The sequence below is a fragment of the Choloepus didactylus genome, chromosome 9, assembly GCF_015220235.1.
Source record: "Choloepus didactylus isolate mChoDid1 chromosome 9, mChoDid1.pri, whole genome shotgun sequence".
NCBI lineage: Eukaryota > Metazoa > Chordata > Mammalia > Pilosa > Megalonychidae > Choloepus > Choloepus didactylus.
Window position 1 is genome coordinate 102,789,773 of NC_051315.1, and position 21,861 is coordinate 102,811,633.

The following is a 21,861-nucleotide window of genomic DNA, read 5'->3' on the forward strand; positions in this document are numbered from 1 at the left end:
ATGTCTGGGATATGCTTCAAATACGTCAGAAAAAAAAGGTGGGGGGGGACAGGTTTGACAAATATTGATAAATATTGAAGCTGGAGGTTCATAATACTATATGCTCTATTTTTTAGTATGTTTGAAGTTTTCCATATTTTCTTAAAAATAAGACATGAGATTTTCAAATATAAATAGAACTTTTCAATATTTATCATAAAGCTGTTGACAATGATAAGTCTACAGTTGGTTTCAATCTCAATGTCACATCTTTCTAATGACACCAAATAAAAAATGCTGTATGTGCCAAAAATAATACTGACATATGAAAAAACAATCTCCTAGAAATCTTACACTCTGACTGCAAACTACTAAAATTACTAGATTTAGTAAAGATTTCCAGAGTTAAATTTTAAAATAGCAAATAAAAAGTTTCTTTTGTGTACTGTCACTTTCAATGGCAGAGTCAAAAAATAAGGGGCAAAATTAATTTTAAATCAATAATTATGATCCTTAAAATCTCAGTCAAAAACAAAATTACTCAGGCTTTTAAGTTCTCATTAATTATTTACACAGTGTTGCTGTCTTGCTGTGTTGGTCCACTCTGTTCTTTTGAGCATTATTATTATTAATCTTTTCTTGAGCACTCAGCACTCCATGAAATACAGATGATAAGTTGCCTCCCTAAGGGCCAACAATCAAAGCCACATAAGCAAAACACAAAGATTAGCTGTTTAAGAAATAAAAAAAAACTGAAAAGTTAATAAGCACACACTGAATTCACTTTTATGCTTTCAGTTTTAATCCCAAGATACAACAAATGCTTCTTTGGAAAGTATAAAAGAAGGCTGAATTGGGTTAAAATAAAGAAAAGAATAGGTTTAGAAGAGAAAGAAAACATCCCAGAGATCATTCCAAGAAAACAACCTATTTTAGAAATCCCTTTACTTTCTGATATATAAAAATTCCTAGAACCTATTCCTAGCTGTAGCAGACTGTGATAACTTTGTATATAAGTGCGTGGTTGAGTGTGACTTAGAGATGTCCAGCAGATTTTTCTGTTCCCTTTCTTTTGATACCACCCTCTGCTTCAGGGAATGCTTCCCCCAGTCCAAGTGTTCCTGATGGGTCTGTTAATTCCATCAGTGTGCCTTGCCCTGAAACTGTGCTGAAGGATGTAAGCCTGGAGCTGCCCAAGGCAATTTTTATAGGACTCATAATGAGGTTCTTTTGCAATGTCCATGAAGCCAATGGGCAAAGAAAAACACAAATAGATGGATGTAGCGCATGTGCTGGTAGCTCAGAGCCCCCAAAGTCAAGTTCTTAGAACCCTAGTTCCCACAGTTCTTTAGGTTCTATGAGCTAGTCCAAAGTTCTTTTAAGCCAGTACACTCAAGTTTTTTGCTTAGGTTAATACGAATTGGTTTTTCTTTTTTTTTTTTTTTTTTGGTTATTTTCATCTGAAAGAATCCTGAGAAGTTAAATACCTTTTCCAAGTACAATGGCTCCTTAATGGTAGAGCCAACATTCAAACTCAGGTCGTCTGCCTCTACAGGTTAGGCTTTTTCCTATTACGCTAATTTCCTTTTTCTCTTATAGAAGTTTTATTCTTAAAATCTAGTTTCCTTTCCTTTAAGATTGGAAATGGAAGGGAAAAGGGCTGTGGAGTGCTAGATCTATCTAGTCTTATCATTACCTGGTATTAGGGTGTGGGAAGAGATACAAATACAATAATATCTATTAATTATTGATTTCAACACATTTTGCATGGCATTCAATGCATATTGAGCAGGAAAAGCTGGCAATCATGCAAACATCTGCTCAAGGGCAAACCAAAAGTGTATAATTCTAGGAAAGAATGGTATCAAAATATTTTCTCTCCCCTCTGCTCTATCCAGTTGAATGGCTGTATTAAAACACAATGCTTGACACCAACAATAGCAAATAAAATGTTTAGGTTCTTGGAGTTGAACAAGAACACATCCATCTATCTCCATTTAAAAGTTACTTTATTCACTGTCTCACCAGTGTATGCAAAGAAAAGCAAGTACTGAAATGAGATTGGCCATTTACAAATTAAATTAATGGTTTATTTTTCAATAATAATTATTCTTAAGTCTCAAATCAACTGTAATTTCTTCATTTTCCTATTTTTATTGCTTTTATTAAACTTATTACAATTTGAAATTATCTTGTTTAATTATTATCTTGTTTATTACCACTCACTTATTCACTTTTTTTATTAACAAGGTTCTCTTGCCAGTTTTGTTTGCCGTTGTGCTTTTAATCTCCTCCTGCCTTACAGAAAACACAAAACATTTGTTAAAATAATAAATAAGGTATGCAGTCCCAAAATAAAAGCCATTGTTTTGGTATCTATAAAATATACCAATATCTTGAAATTACAGCCTGATGGATTACTCTGTGCTCTCCTATAAATTAAACTGAAATGGAAATCCGTTGAAAGCCCAGGTGTAAGAATTTGAGAGAGGCAACTCTCTGGTTGAGGTTAGGCAAATGCTCAGCCAAGTCCTTGGGGTTCCAAGGTAGTAAGATAAGAAGGCTTCCTGCTTCAACCAGAGCAGCTCTGCAGTCATCAGTCTTAAACAGGGACTTTCTGCATAAGCTTTTCTTTGAAGAAAGGGTTCCAGTGCTCAAAATTGAGCAGGGGGTGTTGGTAGAACCACTGTTCTGGGGAATCCGGAGCAAAAACCTAAAATTGCTGAACATTCTAAATTATATTTCCCTATAAAAGTAAATGTGCTATATTATCAATGTTTTTACAGTATCACAACAGAAATTTATTCTGCCTCTATTTTAAAGGTTCAAGGAATATATATATATATATTATATATATATATATTTTAGAATTTATATTTAATTTATATTTAGAATTTTAGGGATTTTAGGAATTTTAGGGATGAATTCAGCATTAAGGCTTCTAGTACCAGAAAATCTTTGACTTTTAGCTACATAAAAATTTAAAGTTAAACCTCACATTGAAGAATTTTAGAATCTTTGAATTCAAAGATTTCTCTTTCCACTATGTTACTATTATATTTACATTGATTTCTTTCTCTATAGAGAGAGCATATAAAAACATGGTTAGTGTTTTCTTCTGTTCCAGGCTGCATTTTTTCTAGAGTAGATTTAAAAGCAGATTAGCAGTAATAGGATTCCAGGATGTGGGCAGACGTCTACTTGTCACGGACAATCTCTCTTGCAATCAGCTCCTTCATTATTTCATTGGTACCACCATAGATTGGCTGAACTCGGGCATCCACATAAGCTCTGGATAAATCAGAAGGTGATTGAGTGAATAAATAAAAGAATATTAGAAATTATAAATTTTGTCTCACCAAGAATTATTAATTATTTTAAAGTACACATTTATCAAAACCCAAACAATAAAAATTCTATCATTTTTTTCTAGCATGGCATCAATCCTAAATTGGTATAATTGTAAGAAAAAAAAACTAATAAAATTTTGATAATCTGTATAGCTTTCCTTTAGTTTGTTTAAAGATATTACAAATTCAAAAGAGCATTTTAAAGTAGGTGTTTCATCTGATTTAATTTGTAAAATTTAGCACAGTTAATAGCATTCTAAAAAGTCTGCTGTAGAACTTTTTAAGAAATTCAGAAATTGAGAAATGCCTGGAATGTCTAAATTTTTTTTGTATTGTTAATGGTTCTAAGAAAAGTTGAAATCCATTGGTTTTATAGAAAAACAAGAAAAGAAATTACATGTTTTCCAGCTTTCCAGCACCCCTTTAGATTCCACAACCACTACCACCACCAAGGGTATAAACTGATACTTTAGAAAATATTACTCCCCATAAAGTTAACAAGTCACTTATTTTTTGGGAAATGGTTAATAGTTGTTCCCGTGACGTTATGGAGTTAAAATTCCAAGTGGCTGAGTCCACTGCCAGACAAACACACAAAAATGCAACCAGGAGTTCATTTTTGTTAGCAATAATAACTATGTCACTGTACAGTTGTTTTTACTTTTTTCTCATCTCATTTCCTTCTCTTAGCTCTGAGATCTGGGAGGATAAATGTTTTCATTTTTCAGGTAAAGTAACTGAGATGCAGAGGAGTTAACATATTTACTAATTAATGGTTGCTCTTTGATGGTTTCTTAACAGATAATTGACAGACTGGAAAGAGAATGTAGGTGTCCTGCTTCCTTGGTAAGTATCTTTTTTATTTTATCACAATACTTTCAATGGCCCAGACATTCGGACTAGTTATTTAGGTTTGAACTTTCCTACTAGAAGAATTGTAAGGCATTTTTTCCCGAAGCATAAAACCTGTTTGTTTATTTCATTTAATTTTTAGTTGTGCCAGCTCTCTAGGAATATGACCAATTTTGGACTTTTCCTTCTCCATATTCATCATGGCAATTGCAAACAGTAGACACTGAGTAAATATTTACTGACTTGACTTATTGAATTACAAAGGAATTTTACCATCTCAGAACCTAGTTTCTGATGAAACTTTTAATATCTAGAGACATTTGTGTTTTTAAACATATTTTTTGAACAGATTCCACTGTTGCCCACAAAAGCCAGCTCTTGCATTTTGAGGACCAGCCTCACATTTTGGCTACTTCAGCAATGGCAATGCATTTATACATTTTTGGACTGGGTTAGGCTTTTTCCTTTCACATAAGAAGTTCCAACTGAGTATGTAAAGACAGAGATCAGTAGACATTTTATAGGTTACTAATTAAATTAAGTAATCGACTAAAATTAACAGAGAAAGACAGCAGAGAATGTTTAACTGTGCACAGCAACAAAGCTGTAGCTCCTGGGCTACTCCTAGCATGACAGAGAAGAGCTGAAATGGCAAATCTTAAACCTCACTTCTCATGGGTTCCAAGCCTAATGACTCAGGACTGAAAGAAACCTGCATGTTGAAGGAAGGGGAATGGTTATTAAAAAACATTAAAAAGAACCCCACAAAATTTAAAAAGCACCTTTTTCTCTCTGTGAGATCAAAACTCAGCTACATATATATTCCCCATATCATGCTATATTATTTGTTTTTGTATAATATAGCTTGATCTCGGGAATAGAAGAAACAAAATTAAAAATGTTTCTTATCAAATCAAAGTCTGTGCACTGTATCCACATATTGCCTACGTATCTAATTAGCTTTGTGATATTAGGTACTACTCTGTCTCCTTTCATCTTTAAAAAATTACCTTCCTTATATATTTGGGGAGAGAATTTGCAGTCCTGTTTAAAAGTTCATACAATCTTTGAACTAACAAGTTGGCCAAGAAGGGTAATTATTATTCCTTAGAGGAAATATAATTATCTCACATTGAAACTAGGGATTTCAAAGAAACCACCAAGCTGCTTCTTTTTTTTCACATTTTGCATTCTACTAACTTGAAGTAATGACACTTCTGGGAAAACAGAGACCAGAATCATGCCACACTCTAATCTTGGGCGACTGAGATAGTTGACCCCCTCTACCTGATATGCCTTTCTTAGAACTCTAGACAAATATTTAACCACTACAAGTCCACCTTCCCAACAACAGTTGTAAAAGGACAGATAAATAGAAAAACATAAGCATGCATTATTATTTTACTCTCTTAGCATTGTGAATATTGTGAATAAGAAGGCTGACTATTGTAACTAAAACATGAAAATGCACAGGAAAATTTCTACTGATGATTAAATTTGTGCTGGTAAAACACAATGTTTACTTCTGATTTCACTACTACTAAAGTTTTTTTTTTTAAAATCTCTTTTTATTAAGGCCCCTTTAAAGTAGTTCTGAAAGGATATACCAAAATCCATGTCTAAGGATTGATAAAAAATTAAATGATTTAGCGACATTCCCAAGGCTGGGAAAAGCCCTGGTTATTACAGAGTTTTTTTTTTTTAAGGCTTAAAAATCATATACATCCCATGATTAATGCTTTCTAAGCTGCCCAATAGATAGAAAACATTAGAAAATTAGTAGATTACATCTATGCTGGAGCCTCTGGTTCTTAACTTAAGGTAACATTAATAAAATGCTTATTTTCCTTATTAAGCGCTATAGGCACATCAAAATGTTTTCAATTATACTTGCCAAAATGATAAGCCTTAGGCTGCCAATTTGAATATTAGTTTGACAGTTTTTCCCTTTAGATGCTCTACATTTAGATAAAAATTAGAAAAAGTTTTTAGAAGCCATAGCATTCTCATTCTCAGATTGAGAACTAAATTGGACTTTTCTATATATTGCAAAAACTTCATTGGGAAAATTTTATAAACTGAAAATATTGGTAAATCAGAGGAAAAATATGTTTTCTAAGTTGATGAAGAGAAATGCCATGAGGAGATCACTGAGGCAAGACTATGGAAATAGGGAAAGAGGAAATTATGGAGATAACGGGAGAAATATATAGGAGAGGACAATGCCTCCTTTTACAAACTGGTACTGCTTTGAACTGATAAGAATACTGATAACACAGGAAGAAAGGGCATATTTAATTTCTTTTAATCTAAAAGAAATAAAATTCTGTTAATTTTGAGTTATCTTTCCAGAGGAAAATAAATATTTTAAGAGATGACAATTTAGATCTTTTTCACATGCCAGTTAATTTTTCTTAACTGTTTTTTTTTAGTTTAAACATAGTGTTATTTATCTTCTTATGTAATGATTCAACTAAGGCCAAACATCAAGGGTTAGTATTTTGGTCTCTTCACTTAAAGAAAAAAAAAAAACAATCTTAGTGGTGAGCCCATAAGATAAAACTGTTTCCACTTGCTTGAACACTCTCTAGTCAGATGAAAAATGCAAACATTTCCCACCTCTTATCCCTCTATACTCGATTTACAAAGTAAAGTAAAGAAATTTTCCTTTCTCTTCAACACCATGAAGAAGAGTATACAAGAACAGCAATACTCACTTTGCAATCGGGTATTCCCACATGTATCCCCAACCTCCATGGAGCTGTACACAGTCATAAGCTACACTGTTTTGTAACTCAGATGCCCTATGTGAACAAAATAAAAAGCAGAAAAGAAACGTTTAAAATGGGTTTTCATAAGGTGCATCACAATCAGGAAACCAATTTATGATTATTTAAATGCACACATTAATCAAACAATTAAGATGGCATGTTAGCCAACCAGGGAAGATGATATAAATTATATATAAAATAAATTTCAGGAGAATTTTCACATTAAGAATACCTTCTTCATAAATTATATTTCTAGCTATGTTTTTGTTAAGCCTATAAACAAAATGTGGAAAGCTTACACTATCAGGTTTTCAGCAACTCTAGGTCTGAAAGGGATACAGTAATGACTTACACGTGGCCTAATTTATTTAGATTCTCTATATGATCTAAATTAACTGCATAATTACTCAGCCTTCTATTTCCTTTGTATTTGATCTTTTTTTCTCCAAAGATGTCACTTCCTATCCCAAAGTCACAATTCTGAATTTCAATAACTTCAAAAATAAAAGTTTTTTAGGCATCTGACTTTCCATAAATAAACCGAAGGTAAAAGTGAAAATCTAAGGGAACAGACTATTAAAGTATAAGTCATCAGATAGAAAGCATATTAAAAATAATTACTGAGGGATTATTATTCCTGAAGAATATTTATATTAATATGAAGTACTTGAGATCCATAAGATAACTAGTAGAGATTTTACTCAAATTACTTGAAAATATAAATTAATTAAAAATTATTTTCTATTTATTTTTCAATAATAAGAAACAAAAAGCCCAGAAGCATTTTCCTATTTGAAATCATTTTTAATTCAAGTCATAGGACAGGTGAGAATGTTCTTTAAAAATACAGTGACAATCTAACAATTAACCAACAAGGCTCTGGGGGCAATAATATTCAGAATTCTATAAATTTTTGTATTTGGCAAGTATTTTGTGAAATATTTACTGAGCTATAACCCTAATTGTTTCCTCTGTTTCAATGTGAATCACTAGTATCTATAGAAACCTGGAGTTTCCAAAGAAAAATGAGGTCGCTAGCTATCCAAATACCACTTTTTCCAAAAATAACTTATCTAAAAACTTTCTGCACTTTTTCCTACTAGTCAAAGAACTTGCTGTGAATGTTACTATAAAATATCTCCCCAAAATGTACAAGTTCTGAGTTTTTCCACATCACTTTTCAACTTGGCAATTTTATTATTTTTGAATCATTACATAAAGCACTGTTATGCATATCTCCCCTGTTCTAATTCTGACTGAATTGAATCCAAGTTAATGAATAACAACAGGAATTTTTTCTAGGTTACTTTTGGGCTAATGTTTTGAAAAAAAAAGAGGAAACCAAACCCACTTTCAGAATCTGTTTTAAATTGCATGTTCCTGCATCCTAAGATATACAAAAGCCTTATGGGGTCTTTTTTCAGTGGACTCATCTTTAGCATCATAGTCAATTGCTGTTAATTAAATCAAAAGTCTTTCTAAACTTATTAGGTTATTTTTTTTTTCCTTTCACTTAATAGAGTACAAGCAATTTTCACACGACAATTAATATTTCATGGGATTTTTCTTAGATATGGAAAATACCTTAAGTAGAAAAATCTTGTCCAACCCCCTCATTTCACAGACAACAAAAAGTTGGACCAGAGAGAATTAACTGAATTGCTCCAGATCATAGTTTTTTAATGAAAGAATTAGGACTCTATCTCAGGACTCATAAGTCCTACTGTTTTCTTTTGGCCACCCTATATCGCCACTCTATCAGATAATTTGACAATGAACTATTCCTTGAATGAACTAATCAGTCATCTTACTTCAGTCTCTTAATAATCTATTTTCAATAACAAGTTAAGACTTAACTACCAATTTGACTAATTTTTAGCACATGATAAATGGGCTTTATGGGACTTTTCAGCTTTTTTTGTTTTGGAGTTCATCCTATGGCTCTTTTTCAGTTACACAAATTTCTTCCTTTAAGACCCCCGAGGCTGAGCTTAAAGTTGGCAGAACACTGTAACAGCCTGAGCAAACACCACATTTTAATTACTGTAGCATGCATACCAATATTTCGCCATGGAAGCAGTGGCAGAGTCCAGACGTTTCGCTTCCTGCAGCTGGAGACAGCTGTCCACAAAAGCCCTGGTCACACAAATGTGTGTTTTTAATTCTGCTAGCTTATGCTGCACTGTCTTGAGTTTAAAGGCAAAGAAAGAAAAACATGAGCATGATAGAAATAAATATTTTGTCACCTAGCACATCAAAAATGATAACATAAAAGACCTTTAGAGCAAAACAAAAGTGGAGCTGCTGGGGTTTTCCCTCCAAAAAAGACATCTGTGAACCAATCAGCATAAATGTAAAACCCATTATATTTCAGTGATAAGGAAACTTGTACTACAAGAAAAGATGCAAAAACAAATAAATAGCATATCACATTTTGGATTCCATAATTTAAAACATTACCAGAAGCTTCTTGAACAAGAGCATAACTTTAATGCATGAGCACCATCTTGTGGTTCAGTCTTTCAGGTACAACTGTTGAAAACACCTTTTCTTCCGGAGACTATAAATCCTCGAATATTTATCTAGTAATGAAATTAAGTATACATATTTCCTATTCAGCTTCTTCTTTGAGTAAAGAAATAAAGTAACAAGCTAGGGGTGGGGTGGGGACAAAAGGGTTCTATATGTTCATAATCACAACATTAAAAACATTTATTAGACATTATTATTGTATGTTCCAAAGTATTTAATCCAGATCTGTAAAATGCAATGGAAAAATAACAGAATCAGAGCACTGAAGAGATCAAATTCCAGACTCTTCCTAGCTCTTCCATCCCACCCTACCTCTCTGCCTCCACCCCCCACCCCGCAAACCACCTTTCTGAATAGCTTGTCTAGCCCAGTCTACAACTTGAACTGAATGGTCTTGAATTGCCTTATTAACATACTTTTGTACTTCCTCCTGCTGGCCTGGAAAACCAATGGTATTCTCGGAAGTCATTCTATCTAGACCATCTTCATTTGTTCCTAACCTGCTCCTACTTCAATCCAGTTTTATTTCACTCCTGCCTCTTGGCTCTCACATTTTGAACTTTGAATTTACATCTGGTCTCTTTGGCACTGTATCTCGAAACTCCTGGAGGAAAATGGTTGGACCCTGAAATACTGACTGTCCAACCTGGAGAGCCTCCAAAAGTACACCCCTTAGGTCCACCGCCCAGGTCTGGTCAGCTGGATCTATCTTCCTTGTGGAGGAAATTTAGATAGACACAGAGTTCTGATCATTCTGCTGAAGAATTTATGAGTGAGATCTTCTCTATGGCTAATAGAAGGCATATGCACGGAAGTTAGAGACAAAGGTGACTGTGAAACTGAAACTAGAAATTAAATGCACCACATGTGCATTTGTGGGGTCAGATTCTTGGAGGATACTTGCCCTGCATTTTTGCTGGCTATAGCAATTCCCAAACTACAGTACTAACCCAATGGTGGTGGAGGCAGTTTTAATACTTTCCACTTCTGGAAAAGAGTAGAAAGGGAGTATAAGACGCAGGACCACGCAAGATTAAAGTGTGTCAGGTAGCATAGGAATCTGAGGGATGGATTCCCTGTAGGAATATCAACATGACTATCTTGCTGATGAAAAATTCAACTGACTATCTTTCCTTTCACTTTATCCCTATCCTGTTCCAGAAACAGAGGATGGAAATGGCATCTAAGGATTCCAAGACCAAGCAGTGGGCTGGCTGACACCATACTCCTTCTACTTCTGTATCCTGGCCTCTAATCCAGAACATGCAAACTTTCTTCTCTCTCTCTCTTGCTTTTAACATCTTCCTTTCAATTCATTTATATTTAATTAGGCCAAATCTCTACCAAGTGTCCTACTTTCATCCTACACATCCAAGTTTATTCATAAAAATTCTAAGGATTTAACAAGAAATGAAAAAAAAGTGGGGAAATACTCTTCTTCTATGCCTTGAAAATAGATGATTATATGTATTCCATGCAAACCCTGAAATTGAGTTCTAAGCCTAATTCCTGGCTCCACTCAATGACATTATCTATGACACTTCATTTAGAAAATAAGGGGGAATCTAACAAGTCTGAAGATTCTTTTGCCCTATATGATGCCATGTCTGAGAATTTAATGCACTACTTACAATATGAGAGAATCAAGATCTCTAGGCCTGATTCTCTTATGAGAGTTATTCCTTTGTGAATGCTGGGGGCATCCAGAAACTGAAGTCAAATTTCAGACCAGGATGGAATCTTTTAGAATTCTTGCTTTGGTGCCTTCAGTGAGGTTCAGAGGCTTGAAGAAGTAATGCCTCCAAGGGTACAAAATTTACTATCATGGGATAAAGAAATTAAGTATTTACATATCCTTGGTATTGAGTTTGGTGTTATTAAACAGATTTAACCTTTGTTCTTCACTGCAGACACTTATCATACTCTCTGAAATCAATCTCTAATAATTGTTCCAAACAATTAGCATGGTGTTTTTGTGAATGGTCAACTGCTCAAGGCAGTATTTTTAATATTCACCAATAATCCCCAATACTGCAGCTAGCATTTAAAAAATTCTTCTGAAGTTACTAAGTAGACCGGACAGAGTCTTTTTCAGATTTCTAAATGATAAAATTCTTAGAATCATAGAATTATGGAATTGGAAGGCACCTGGGGGAGGTTATCTAGTCCAGAATTCCACTTAATGTTTCAGTCTGCTAAAGCTGCCGGAATGCAATATACCAGAAATTAGTTGACTTTTACAATGGGGATTTATTAACTTCCAATTTATAGTGCCATGAAAACGTCCAAATTAAGGCATCAACTGGATGATACCTTCTTGGAAGAAAGGCTGCCATTATCTGGGACACCTCTGTCACATGGGAAGGCACATGGCTGGCATCTGCTGGTCCTTCTCTCCTGGGTTTCCGGTTTCCTTGCTTTCAGCTTCTGGCTTCAGTGGCTTTATCTCTCAGCTCCTCGGGGGGCTTTTTCTCTGTGAGCTTCTCTTGGTTTTACCTCTGTGCTTCTATATGTGTTTTATCCTCTAATAAAGGCCTCCAGTGAAAGGATTAAGACCCATCTTTAATGGGCTAGGTCACATCTCAATTGAAATAACGTAATGTACCTATAACACGTCTGCACCCACAGGAATGGATTAATAGAACAAGGCCTTTTTGGGGGTACATAACAGTTTCAAACTACCACAAAACACTACCATTAGTTGTATCCTAATATATATTATGATTCAAATATAAAATAAATTAGGTCTGGTACCTAATTTTATAGTTAACCCCATTGCTTAAAGTCTCATTTTAAAAACTGGATAATAGACATTTGGGAAGATGGAAGGAAGAAGTGTTACTTTTTTCTCTTCTGCTCCTTTCTGTTAATACTTTGTGTCCATAAAATCAAGAGCACCTAGCAAATAGGAAAAGACTAACTAGAAGCTATCACTAAAAAAGAGCATTCAATATTCACTCCATTGTCCATGGATGAAGGAAATGGGAAAAGAAAAATGGTCCACCTACTTTAAACTTCCAGACAATAAAAACAGTGTGTGGATTACGAGTGTAGTTTCCAGAGCTAGAACATCTGTGCAATCTGGGGCAAGTTACTTAACCTCTCTATGCCTCAATGTCCTCATTTGTAAAATTAGGATAACTTTAGTACCTATTTTATATGGTGGTTGTGAAGGAAAAAAAAAATGAGGCAATCTATTTAGCACAGTACCTGGCACATAGGAAGCAGTCAATAAATAGCAGAAATTTTTATGATTTAATATGTGTATTTTCTGTTTCATTGTCTATTCTCTAGAAAATCATGAGACTTGACATCAACTACAGAGAGTATGGATGAAAAGAAATGAAAATCCTATATTATGGCTATTTAAGAATAAACCTCCATTCTAAAAAGAAGTTTTGTGACATGTATCCAAATTTTTAGAAAGGCCCAAAACTTTCAAAATCTAAGGACATCAAAGAGACAGGAAACTGAGTAGCTATATGGTCAGAAAATGTCATTTAGCCCAGAAAAACTTAAAGGTTTTTAATTTCGATTGAATAATTAGAACCATAGAGTACCCAGCTCTAGAAAAAGAGATATAGGCATGTATGCGCTGGTCATTCACCTTCTACAAAAACATTCCTGGTTTGAATGCTGAGAATATTATTCAAAGATAATTAATTAGATGAGACAGGAAGATTAGAAGAAATAGCTCAGCAATCTTAAAACACATACACTTAGTTGGAAACATACCTGTGGAAGCAGAATGCTACTGCCATCTAGTGATATTTTAGTAAACTACATGTGACAGAAGGCAACAATAAAATGATGGGATTAAAACTATTCTGCATGCTTTTGCTATCAGAATATAACAAAAAAAACAAATGAAATTTTTGCCCCCTTAAATAGAAATTAGAGCAATTTTCTATTTCCTTTATGCTTTCTGAGCTATACAAGCAATTTAGGGAATATTATAATCATCTTTGTTATAATCTAATACAGAGTTCTTAAACACAGGAAATGTAGATTTCCAGGGGATTAGGAAATACGTCTATTGGAGTCCCTTTTTTATAGTAGCCAGAACAGGATTAAAGGCATCAGTGTTTGAATAAACATTTTTGATGTGAAATGGGTGGTGGCTGGATTTCAGAAGCAAATGTTGATTCCCATTTTGGGTACAGTTGAGAAAGTCACAGCGTGATACCAAGAACTTCCTTCATATTCCATGGAATCTTTAGTGTGCAATTCCAGGCTCATACCTTTCAAATTATATTTGCACACACTACCCTTAGAAAGCACTCAATAAATATTTGCTTAGTGAAATAAAAAGAAATTAATCATGTCAGTATTTCTCAATGGGAATTTTGAGTGTGACAGTCAGTTGTCATACACAGAACATTTAACAACATGCACCCAGTTATACATTCCAGTCACGTGCACCCCCTTTTGAACATTTCTTAATACCCCCTGGGGACAGAGGACAGTCATTGAGAAGGGCACACAATCATATATGCAAATCAGTGATCTAGAAACTGAAGGGAATATAAAATATAACATACTTGAACTTAAGTAAATCACAATTTAGGCAAGTCATCTTGTTTGTTATAATTTTTTTTGTAATTGAGTGTGTGCCTCATTTTTATAGATTCAGAGAAACTGTTTTAGATCTATTACGATAATAAGGAAAGTTAGGATATAAAGGATCCTTTCAGGATGGAAGAAATTAACATGATGAAAATATAGGAAGCAAATTGTTCCCAAAATGACTCAGAAAGTTCCAGATCAAGAGCCAAGAGGAAGAAGTTGATAACAAAGTCTCCCTTTATTGGAACAAAATGGAGCAGGATATTATAGAAGGGAAAAACAATAGCAGCTAACTTTAATAAGTCCTTATTCTGGTAGGCAATATTCTAAGCATTTTGTGTATCTCATCTCATCTAACCTTCACAGCAATCCTATGAGGTAGCTACTGATATTATTCATACAAGAAAAGACTTCCAAGAGAAGTAATGCAACCTGCTTAGACCACAGAGATTGAAGTATCCATGCTAGGATTTGAACAGTGCCTGACTTGGTTTCTATGTAACTACTTCATGCTGGTCCTGAAAAGCCATGAAGGTGTTTCATCTCTACCTTTCCCTTTCAGCCAAAGTTATTCCATTTAAAACTTTTCAAATAGATTTCCAGCTCTAGGTTCTTTGTGGGTGAGATGATCCACCAATTTAATGAATGCACTGTTTATAAACATCTCCTTCATTTAAGAATAAACTAGAGGCCTGAAAATTGGACTGGCACATTCGGTGATAGTGGCCGTTTGCTGAATTCTTTTGCAAATACCTTAAACTTCCCAGCAAAACCTAACCTTAAATAAACACAATCATCCACCTTCTCTGTGCTTGTGCTTGGGCAGCTAAACTCTTACAGTAAAGATGACACACAAAAAGCAGAAGGTACCACAATACATTCATGCTGACAGAGCTCATCTGGGTCCTCAATATTGGCAGCAGCTTTACCACCTTCTCTAGTTAGTTCAGTGTCTCATTCTCAGGAAGGTATTTCAAACCTTTTTGTCTCTCCTCTGACACTTCCATCTCCCTCTCCCTTCACATGCAACCTCCTTCTCAGAACTGACCATCCCTATGGTTATTTAAGGAAACAGAAGCCTTCAGAAAAGAACCTTTGTAATTTTCTACCACCAGAGCTTCATATCTGACTGACCTTATACCCATTCCTCCCTCCTTTTCTCCAGGTACAATGGAGGAAGTACTTCTCCTGTAGAGATGGAAAAGTCTGTTCCATGTGCTTCAGCAGCCATACACTCTCACTTTCTCAAAGATAATTATCCCCTCCATACCTACATTCTTTCCCTTTTTACTAAATCCTTTCTCTGAGTATTAAAATATGTTCCACTACTTCCATTCCTAGAAAAAACAATACAAAATTAATAAGCCCCAAATATCTCCCTTGACCCACAAATCCTGCCACCCCCCGCCAGCTACCAGCCTTTCTGTCAACTACCCTTCATAGCCAAACTCAGGAAAGAGCTACCCACCATCAGTATCTTTACTTTCTCATTTCTATTCACTCCTCTGCTACTTCTGATCTGGTACCCTCCATCACCAGTTCAATAAATGGTTTTACTAAAGTCAACAATAATCTCTGTATCATTAATTCCAAAGGGCACTCTTTGCCTTCACCTTATTTCTCCCCTAAACAGCATTTGGCACCATTTGTTCTTTCTAGAAATAGTCTATCCTCTTGGCTTCTGTGACTACACTCACCTGATTTGTATTCTCCTTTCTACCTGTTTATACTCACTCTCTTTTGCAGCTTCTTCTTTTCCCACTCCACCTTTAAATCTTACAGTTTTTCTCAGGACTCTTAAAATCTCGTTTGACTTTCCACTCTTTCTCAGTGATTTTGTATACTTCCATGACTTCCAATACCTATATGAAAATTACTCCAACTTTGTGTTTAGTCTAGAAACATTTCAGATGAGTAAATCTAACACCAACCCATGATGACAGGTTTACCTGCATATCTGCAACTGTTTTCCCAAAAGCTTTTCTTTGTTTAACATAGTTCCTCGTTTCCTCAAACATGAATTCACTGGCTGAAATTGCCAGCTCAGCAATCAATAGCCTTTCCTATAATGCAAAAATTAAGTCTTGCACATTATTCTAATTACACAACTGATTTCTACTATGTTAAATCTCGTAAATATCCACATGATTTACACTATAATAAATCTTGTAAATAATCTTTATAAAACTCCTAAAGTTTATTTCTTAGCTTTTTGTAAGAAAAGGCTCCCACAGAGACTTAAGTCATTATTTTGACACATCTAAAAGAATAACTCTCTGAAACAAATCTCCTTATTTTATGAATGACTGTTTATTATATATAGATATATGATATGTAATTTACTTAATATCCTCATCTGCCTCTCACTTATGGATGGGTGAAGAAATTCCACGCTTGTTAATTTTTATTTATTGACTTTTGTGCATCACATATCCTAACATCTCCATGAAAATCAACATCTTAAAGTGTGTAAGTTAAATTCTGCCTATTTGTGCATACGTATCCATAGTCAGTTTAATCTCATCTTGCTGGTGATTTTTACATTCTATTTCCATGCTACTGTTCTTGCCCTTTTCCCCAATTTCATGCTTAGCCCATGCCACAGCAGTCACTAGGAAAGTGTACCTCCTTACCCTGTCCAAAGTCCAAAAACTCAGATATGAGAATTCATCCTATGTGGCTAAAACTTTTCAGTCTGAACACCGTTTACCCCTTTGATTTACATTACTGTAAAAATGTACCAAGTGTTTTAGCTGACATTACCTCACAAAGAGTTAAATGCTTTTGACTTGTAGGTAAGAAGCTAAAATCATTCCAAGAAGGAGTCACAGAATCAAAACACTTAATTTTCCCACTCACTTCATAAGCTTTGATTGGATCTCCCTAAGTTCAGTTATTTATTCTTCTAGCCTACCACTCACATAGTTCTTAAAATTTTAAGTATATTCAAATGAATGGTTGTGTTACAAGTTTTGCACGCACAGATTTATACAGCTCTATATATGTCTATTCCAGTTCATTATCCAATCAAAACGACAGAATTTTAATACATTGCTGACCTGTGGAAGCTCTTTCATGAGGTAATAGAAACCTTTATTCTCTTCTCCAAGTAGGGCACTAGCTGGCAACCGTACATCTTCAAAGAACAGTTCCGCAGTATCCTAAGAGACCATGCAATGAAGTAGAGAACGTTCTCAGTTATATCTTCCAATAACTCGAGGAGGTAAAGATTACCATTTATTGAAAAAAACAAAAAGGAAAACTTAAAGCCAAATTAGAGTCAATATTAACATAACTAGTAAGTGTGAACCAAGGATTCAAACCCAGTTTTATCAGTTTCCAAAGCTTGTGCCTTTCCCATTGCAATACACTGTCTCTCCCGCTCCAATATTGTTCAGTTCTTTAGGTACTGAGAACTAAGGATTTCAAATATATACTAAGTAAAACATGTTTTTCTTTTTAGTAACAGTAAAATGTATGGGAGAAAAAAATTTTCTTTCCTTACTTCATAAATTTCTTCAACTTCACAAATAGAGGGAAAATTGCCATGCAATTGATTTGGCCATTTCTAAATAGCAACTATTTAAAATTCCCTGATTAACTTCTGCTGCCGACCACCAGAAAGAACCACAGGAGCACAAATGGTGGAGCAAATCTCCATTATCATTTCTGAAAAGTATATTTTAGGGATTCAATGTAGGAAGGTATGATTGTATCACATGTATATTCTCTATTTAAGGCATCTAGCAGATTGATAGTATACTAAATTATTACTTGAATATGTTTTGTGTTATGACTTACCTGGGCTTTTAATCCCATTTTATGTAGCTTTTGTCCCTTGATAAATCCTTTCATTCCATTTTCCACCAGAAAAAGGCTAATGCCTTGGGCAGGGGAGTGAGTTTCATGATTTGTGACCGCCACCACAATCACAACATCACTCATCCACCCATTAGTGATGAACACCTACAAAACCCCAAATACAATATAATGTTCCATGATAATTGAAAGAAAGCAAATTCAAGAAAATGAAAACAGGCAAGACATGCTGTATACCTCTCTCTGCCCCCTACCCAAGTATCTGCAGAGTTGATTATTCATACATGAGGTTACTATAGGGCAGGGGAAAACAGCCCAATACTTTGAAGACTAAAGCCTACACATTCTCTTTTCATTGTTAAGTTTGTAAATAATAATTAACAGAGATTATGCTTTTTGCAAAATAAAGCCAAACTGTCCATTAAAATAAGTTGTATAAAAGAATGAAGCTACAGAAGAGAAAACGAAATCTTCTCTAAATGGCACCAGACTATTAAAGTATTTGTACTCTTGAGATCAGTATTTGAAAAGGCACAGTTTTGATTTTCATTAACTGATGGCCTATTATTTTCAAAATGGCCGAAAAAAGGAAGAGACTAAGATTAAGGAGGGATACAATAACAAACAAAATGAGAGAGATTAGATTATCAGATGATATCACATCGGAAAACAAAGTATACCCATAGCAAATATTAATAATTATCTTCTCAATTTGCATTATGTTTCTTGGGTCACTGCAACCATTTCTGGGGCTTTAGCTGCCATATGTGCTCTGCTGACTTTGAAATTTTTATCTAGGCCAAATTTCTTGCTGAGCTCTAGACCTGTATATCTACTTACTTATAGATAATTCCACCTGATGATCATGGGCAGAAAGTATTCCTTCCCACTCTGACTCCCATCCTGAATCTCAATCTATCTTTCCTATTTCAATGAATGCCACCAATAAACCAGCTATCATCCTGTTTCATATCAAATTAGGCATGTAGTTCTCTCAAATCCATTTTAATATTTTTAAAATCTATTTATTTCCCTTCATCTCTGCCTACTGGGAGCTCCTTGAGGGCAGGGGTCACCTTCTATTCAAATATCTATCCTCAGTGCTTAGAATAGTATTTGGCATATAGGAGGACTTCAAAAATGTTTGTTGAATAAATGGAAAAAAATTTCTTCCTTAAAATATAAACATCATGGTAAAGATATTATTTTAAAAGTATTACTTATCATACCACTCCCTTGTTCAAAAATCTTTTAGATATTCCAGTTTCCTACCTCTCTAAGATGACAATGACCAATTGCGTTGTTGCAACAGTTGAACTGCTGAGATACTGCTTTTCTTGTTTGTCTTAAATTGCACAGCATCCAGATCCCTAATGAGTATATGTACGTTCTAAAATTCATGGTGTCAGACCTATAGTAACTATAGATCATAGACAAACAATGGAATGGAAAGGAAGGGAGGAGCAGTCCATAGGACAAAAATTGTTCACTTTAACTCTATGATCTCAATTTGGTAAAATCAAGTGGATTTATCCGCTTGGAAATAATTACCAAAGAGGGCTCACAGATTCTGAAACATTTTTACAACAGCCTGCCCTGACAAGAGTATTTGCAAATGACTGAGCCCTTTTCTAATAAAGGTGATAGAGAACATTGTAAGAGGATCTTCTTGGTTTCTTTCCCATTTATGAGGGTCAAAAGTTTGCCCAGGGCTAGAATCATCCCTACTGGAGACCATCTTTTTTTCTTGGCATTGAAGGCTTATAAAATAATGTTTGTTGTAGATACTGTACAGCAAGTATGTAAGGTTATAAAGAAAATGGAAAAAATCTTCTATCAGACCATTATACAAATATCTTTGTGAATTTCTTTTCTTGTTTTATTCTTTTTGTAAAGTTGAAATTAGTCTATATTAGCATTTTTAGCCTGGTCTTTTTACTTAATGTTAATATAAATATTTTCCTATACTATTAAAAACTTTGTGTAGATATTTTAATGGCTGCATCTCATTGCATTGATGTGCTATATTTATTTATCCATTCCTTTACTATTTCTTGCTGTTGAGAATTAAATCATGCCTCCACAAAAGGCGTGTTCAGGTCCCAATGCCTGGTCCTGTGGTTTTGAACCCATTTGTAAATAGGACCTTTGAAGATGTTATTAGCTAAGGTGTGCCCAAACTGAATGAAGATGAGCCTTAATCCTATATGGCTGATGTCCTCATAAGCAAAGGAAACTGGACACAGAAGGAGAAGCCAGGTACAGCAGCCAGAAACTGGAAGCCAGTGGGATGCTGAAGAGAAAGAAGATTGCAGCCATGTACCGTGTGTGACCAAGGGTTGCCAGCAGCCAGCCGCAGGACACCACTGTCTTCTGGGAGAAAGCATTGGCTTGCTGACCCCTTGATTTTGGACTTCAAGCCTCAAAACTGTGAGCCAATAAATTCCTGTTGTTTAAGTCAACCCACTGTGTGACATTTGTTTTAGCAGCTGGGAAAAAAAAACCCCACTTGCTTTCAAAGTTTGCCATTCCCGACAGAGTTTTGAAGCAGAGTAAGTGGTACCCTTCCTGGGTAGTTACCACAGAGGATCGTAAAGAGCTGAATAAGCCTGCTTAGAAAGCCACAATCATAGGAGAATATGGCTTCTCATTTTGTTTTGGCCAAATATCCCACTCTTTTGTCAAAACAAGCCATCTATTACAGTGTTAATTGACTGCATGTTAGAGTTACTCAAGATAGTCTGTAAAATGAGAATTTTCTGGGGCATAAAACATATTATAGCCCACTTTTAGAGATTCATAATACATATCAGCATATCGAAGATTGAGAAGTTGTACATATTTTCCAAATTTATTTGACAACAGACTTTATTTTCCCATATAATAATTATGAAACTATATTATGGAATTTTCTTTAGGGTCAGCCAGGTCAAAATGTGGTCTGCAATGATGCCAGTCCACAAACTCTTCCCAGCCCGATAACACAAATAAAGAAACAGAGAGTATTTAGACGCTTTTATAGCAATGTGACACTACCACGAAATTCAAACTTCTGATTTTGTTAATACAAAGGTATTTGCCTATAACTAATCAGACATCAAAAATTTTTAAATAAAGAAAACAAACAAAAATTAGTCCTTTAGGAGGTGGGACAAGATGGCTGCATAGAGAGCTGTCAGTTTTTTTTCTCTTTTTCTTTTTTCACCTCTTACTCTTTCTTTGTGGAAGAAATGGAAATGTCCTTATATAGATAGTGGTGGTGAATGCATAACTATGTGATTATACAGGGAACCACTGGATGGAATGTACGGTGTGTGAATAAAATTGTCTAAAAAAATAAACAGAGGGATACAGGTGCTGGAGAAAATGTAGAGAAAGATATGTACCTAATCACTGTTGATGGGGAAGTAGAGTGGTGCAGTACATCTGGAAGGAAGTGTGGTGGTTCCACAGGAAGCTAAGCATGGAGTTGCCATATGGTCCTGCAACTTGGTCATTGGGTGTATACTTGGAAGAACTGAAAAGAGGGACACGAATGGACATTTGCACAGTAGGGTTTGTGGTGTCAGTATTCATGATTTGCAGTGAATGGAGATGGCCTAGAGGAATATCAACTGATGAACAGAATGGCGAACTGTGGTGTATACATAGATTAAAATATTGAGCTGCTACAAGGAGTGAAGTTATGAGGTGAATGGACATTGAGGACAGTATGTTGAGTGAAATAAACCAGAAATGAAAAAAAAAAACATTATAATGCCTCAATAATATGAACTAACTATAATGTGCAAACTCGGAGAATTGAGTCTGAAAGCATGCGTTATCAGGGGAAGGTTTATAAAGGTTCCTGGATTGTAAGCTCTTACAGCAGTTCCATCTATTGCTAGTTGAAATGGTTATTTCTAAATTCTGAGATGCTGAGCTCTTTGTGTATAACCTGGTTGGTCCCTGGAACTTTGGGTATCTGTGTGACACCTGAGACTCAGAGCCAG

The 21,861-nt window shown here is 34.9% G+C and overlaps 1 protein-coding gene across 1 annotated transcript in view; it reads right to left on the bottom strand.

Annotated features, from left to right (window-relative positions):
• Positions 1–1,366: 1,366 nt before the first annotated feature.
• The window catches only part of ACADL (acyl-CoA dehydrogenase long chain), a 68,661-nt gene continuing 48,166 nt past the window's right edge, over positions 1,367–21,861 (bottom strand). Inside the window, exons 6-11 of the mRNA XM_037849451.1 lie at positions 17,852–18,016; positions 17,110–17,211; positions 16,000–16,113; positions 9,011–9,138; positions 6,899–6,985; positions 1,367–3,270 (exon numbers count right to left, since the gene is read on the bottom strand). Coding sequence (XP_037705379.1) covers positions 3,177–3,270; positions 6,899–6,985; positions 9,011–9,138; positions 16,000–16,113; positions 17,110–17,211; positions 17,852–18,016 — 690 coding nt within the window. The 3' untranslated portion in view covers positions 1,367–3,176. The remainder of the gene's footprint in view (positions 3,271–6,898; positions 6,986–9,010; positions 9,139–15,999; positions 16,114–17,109; positions 17,212–17,851; positions 18,017–21,861) is intronic.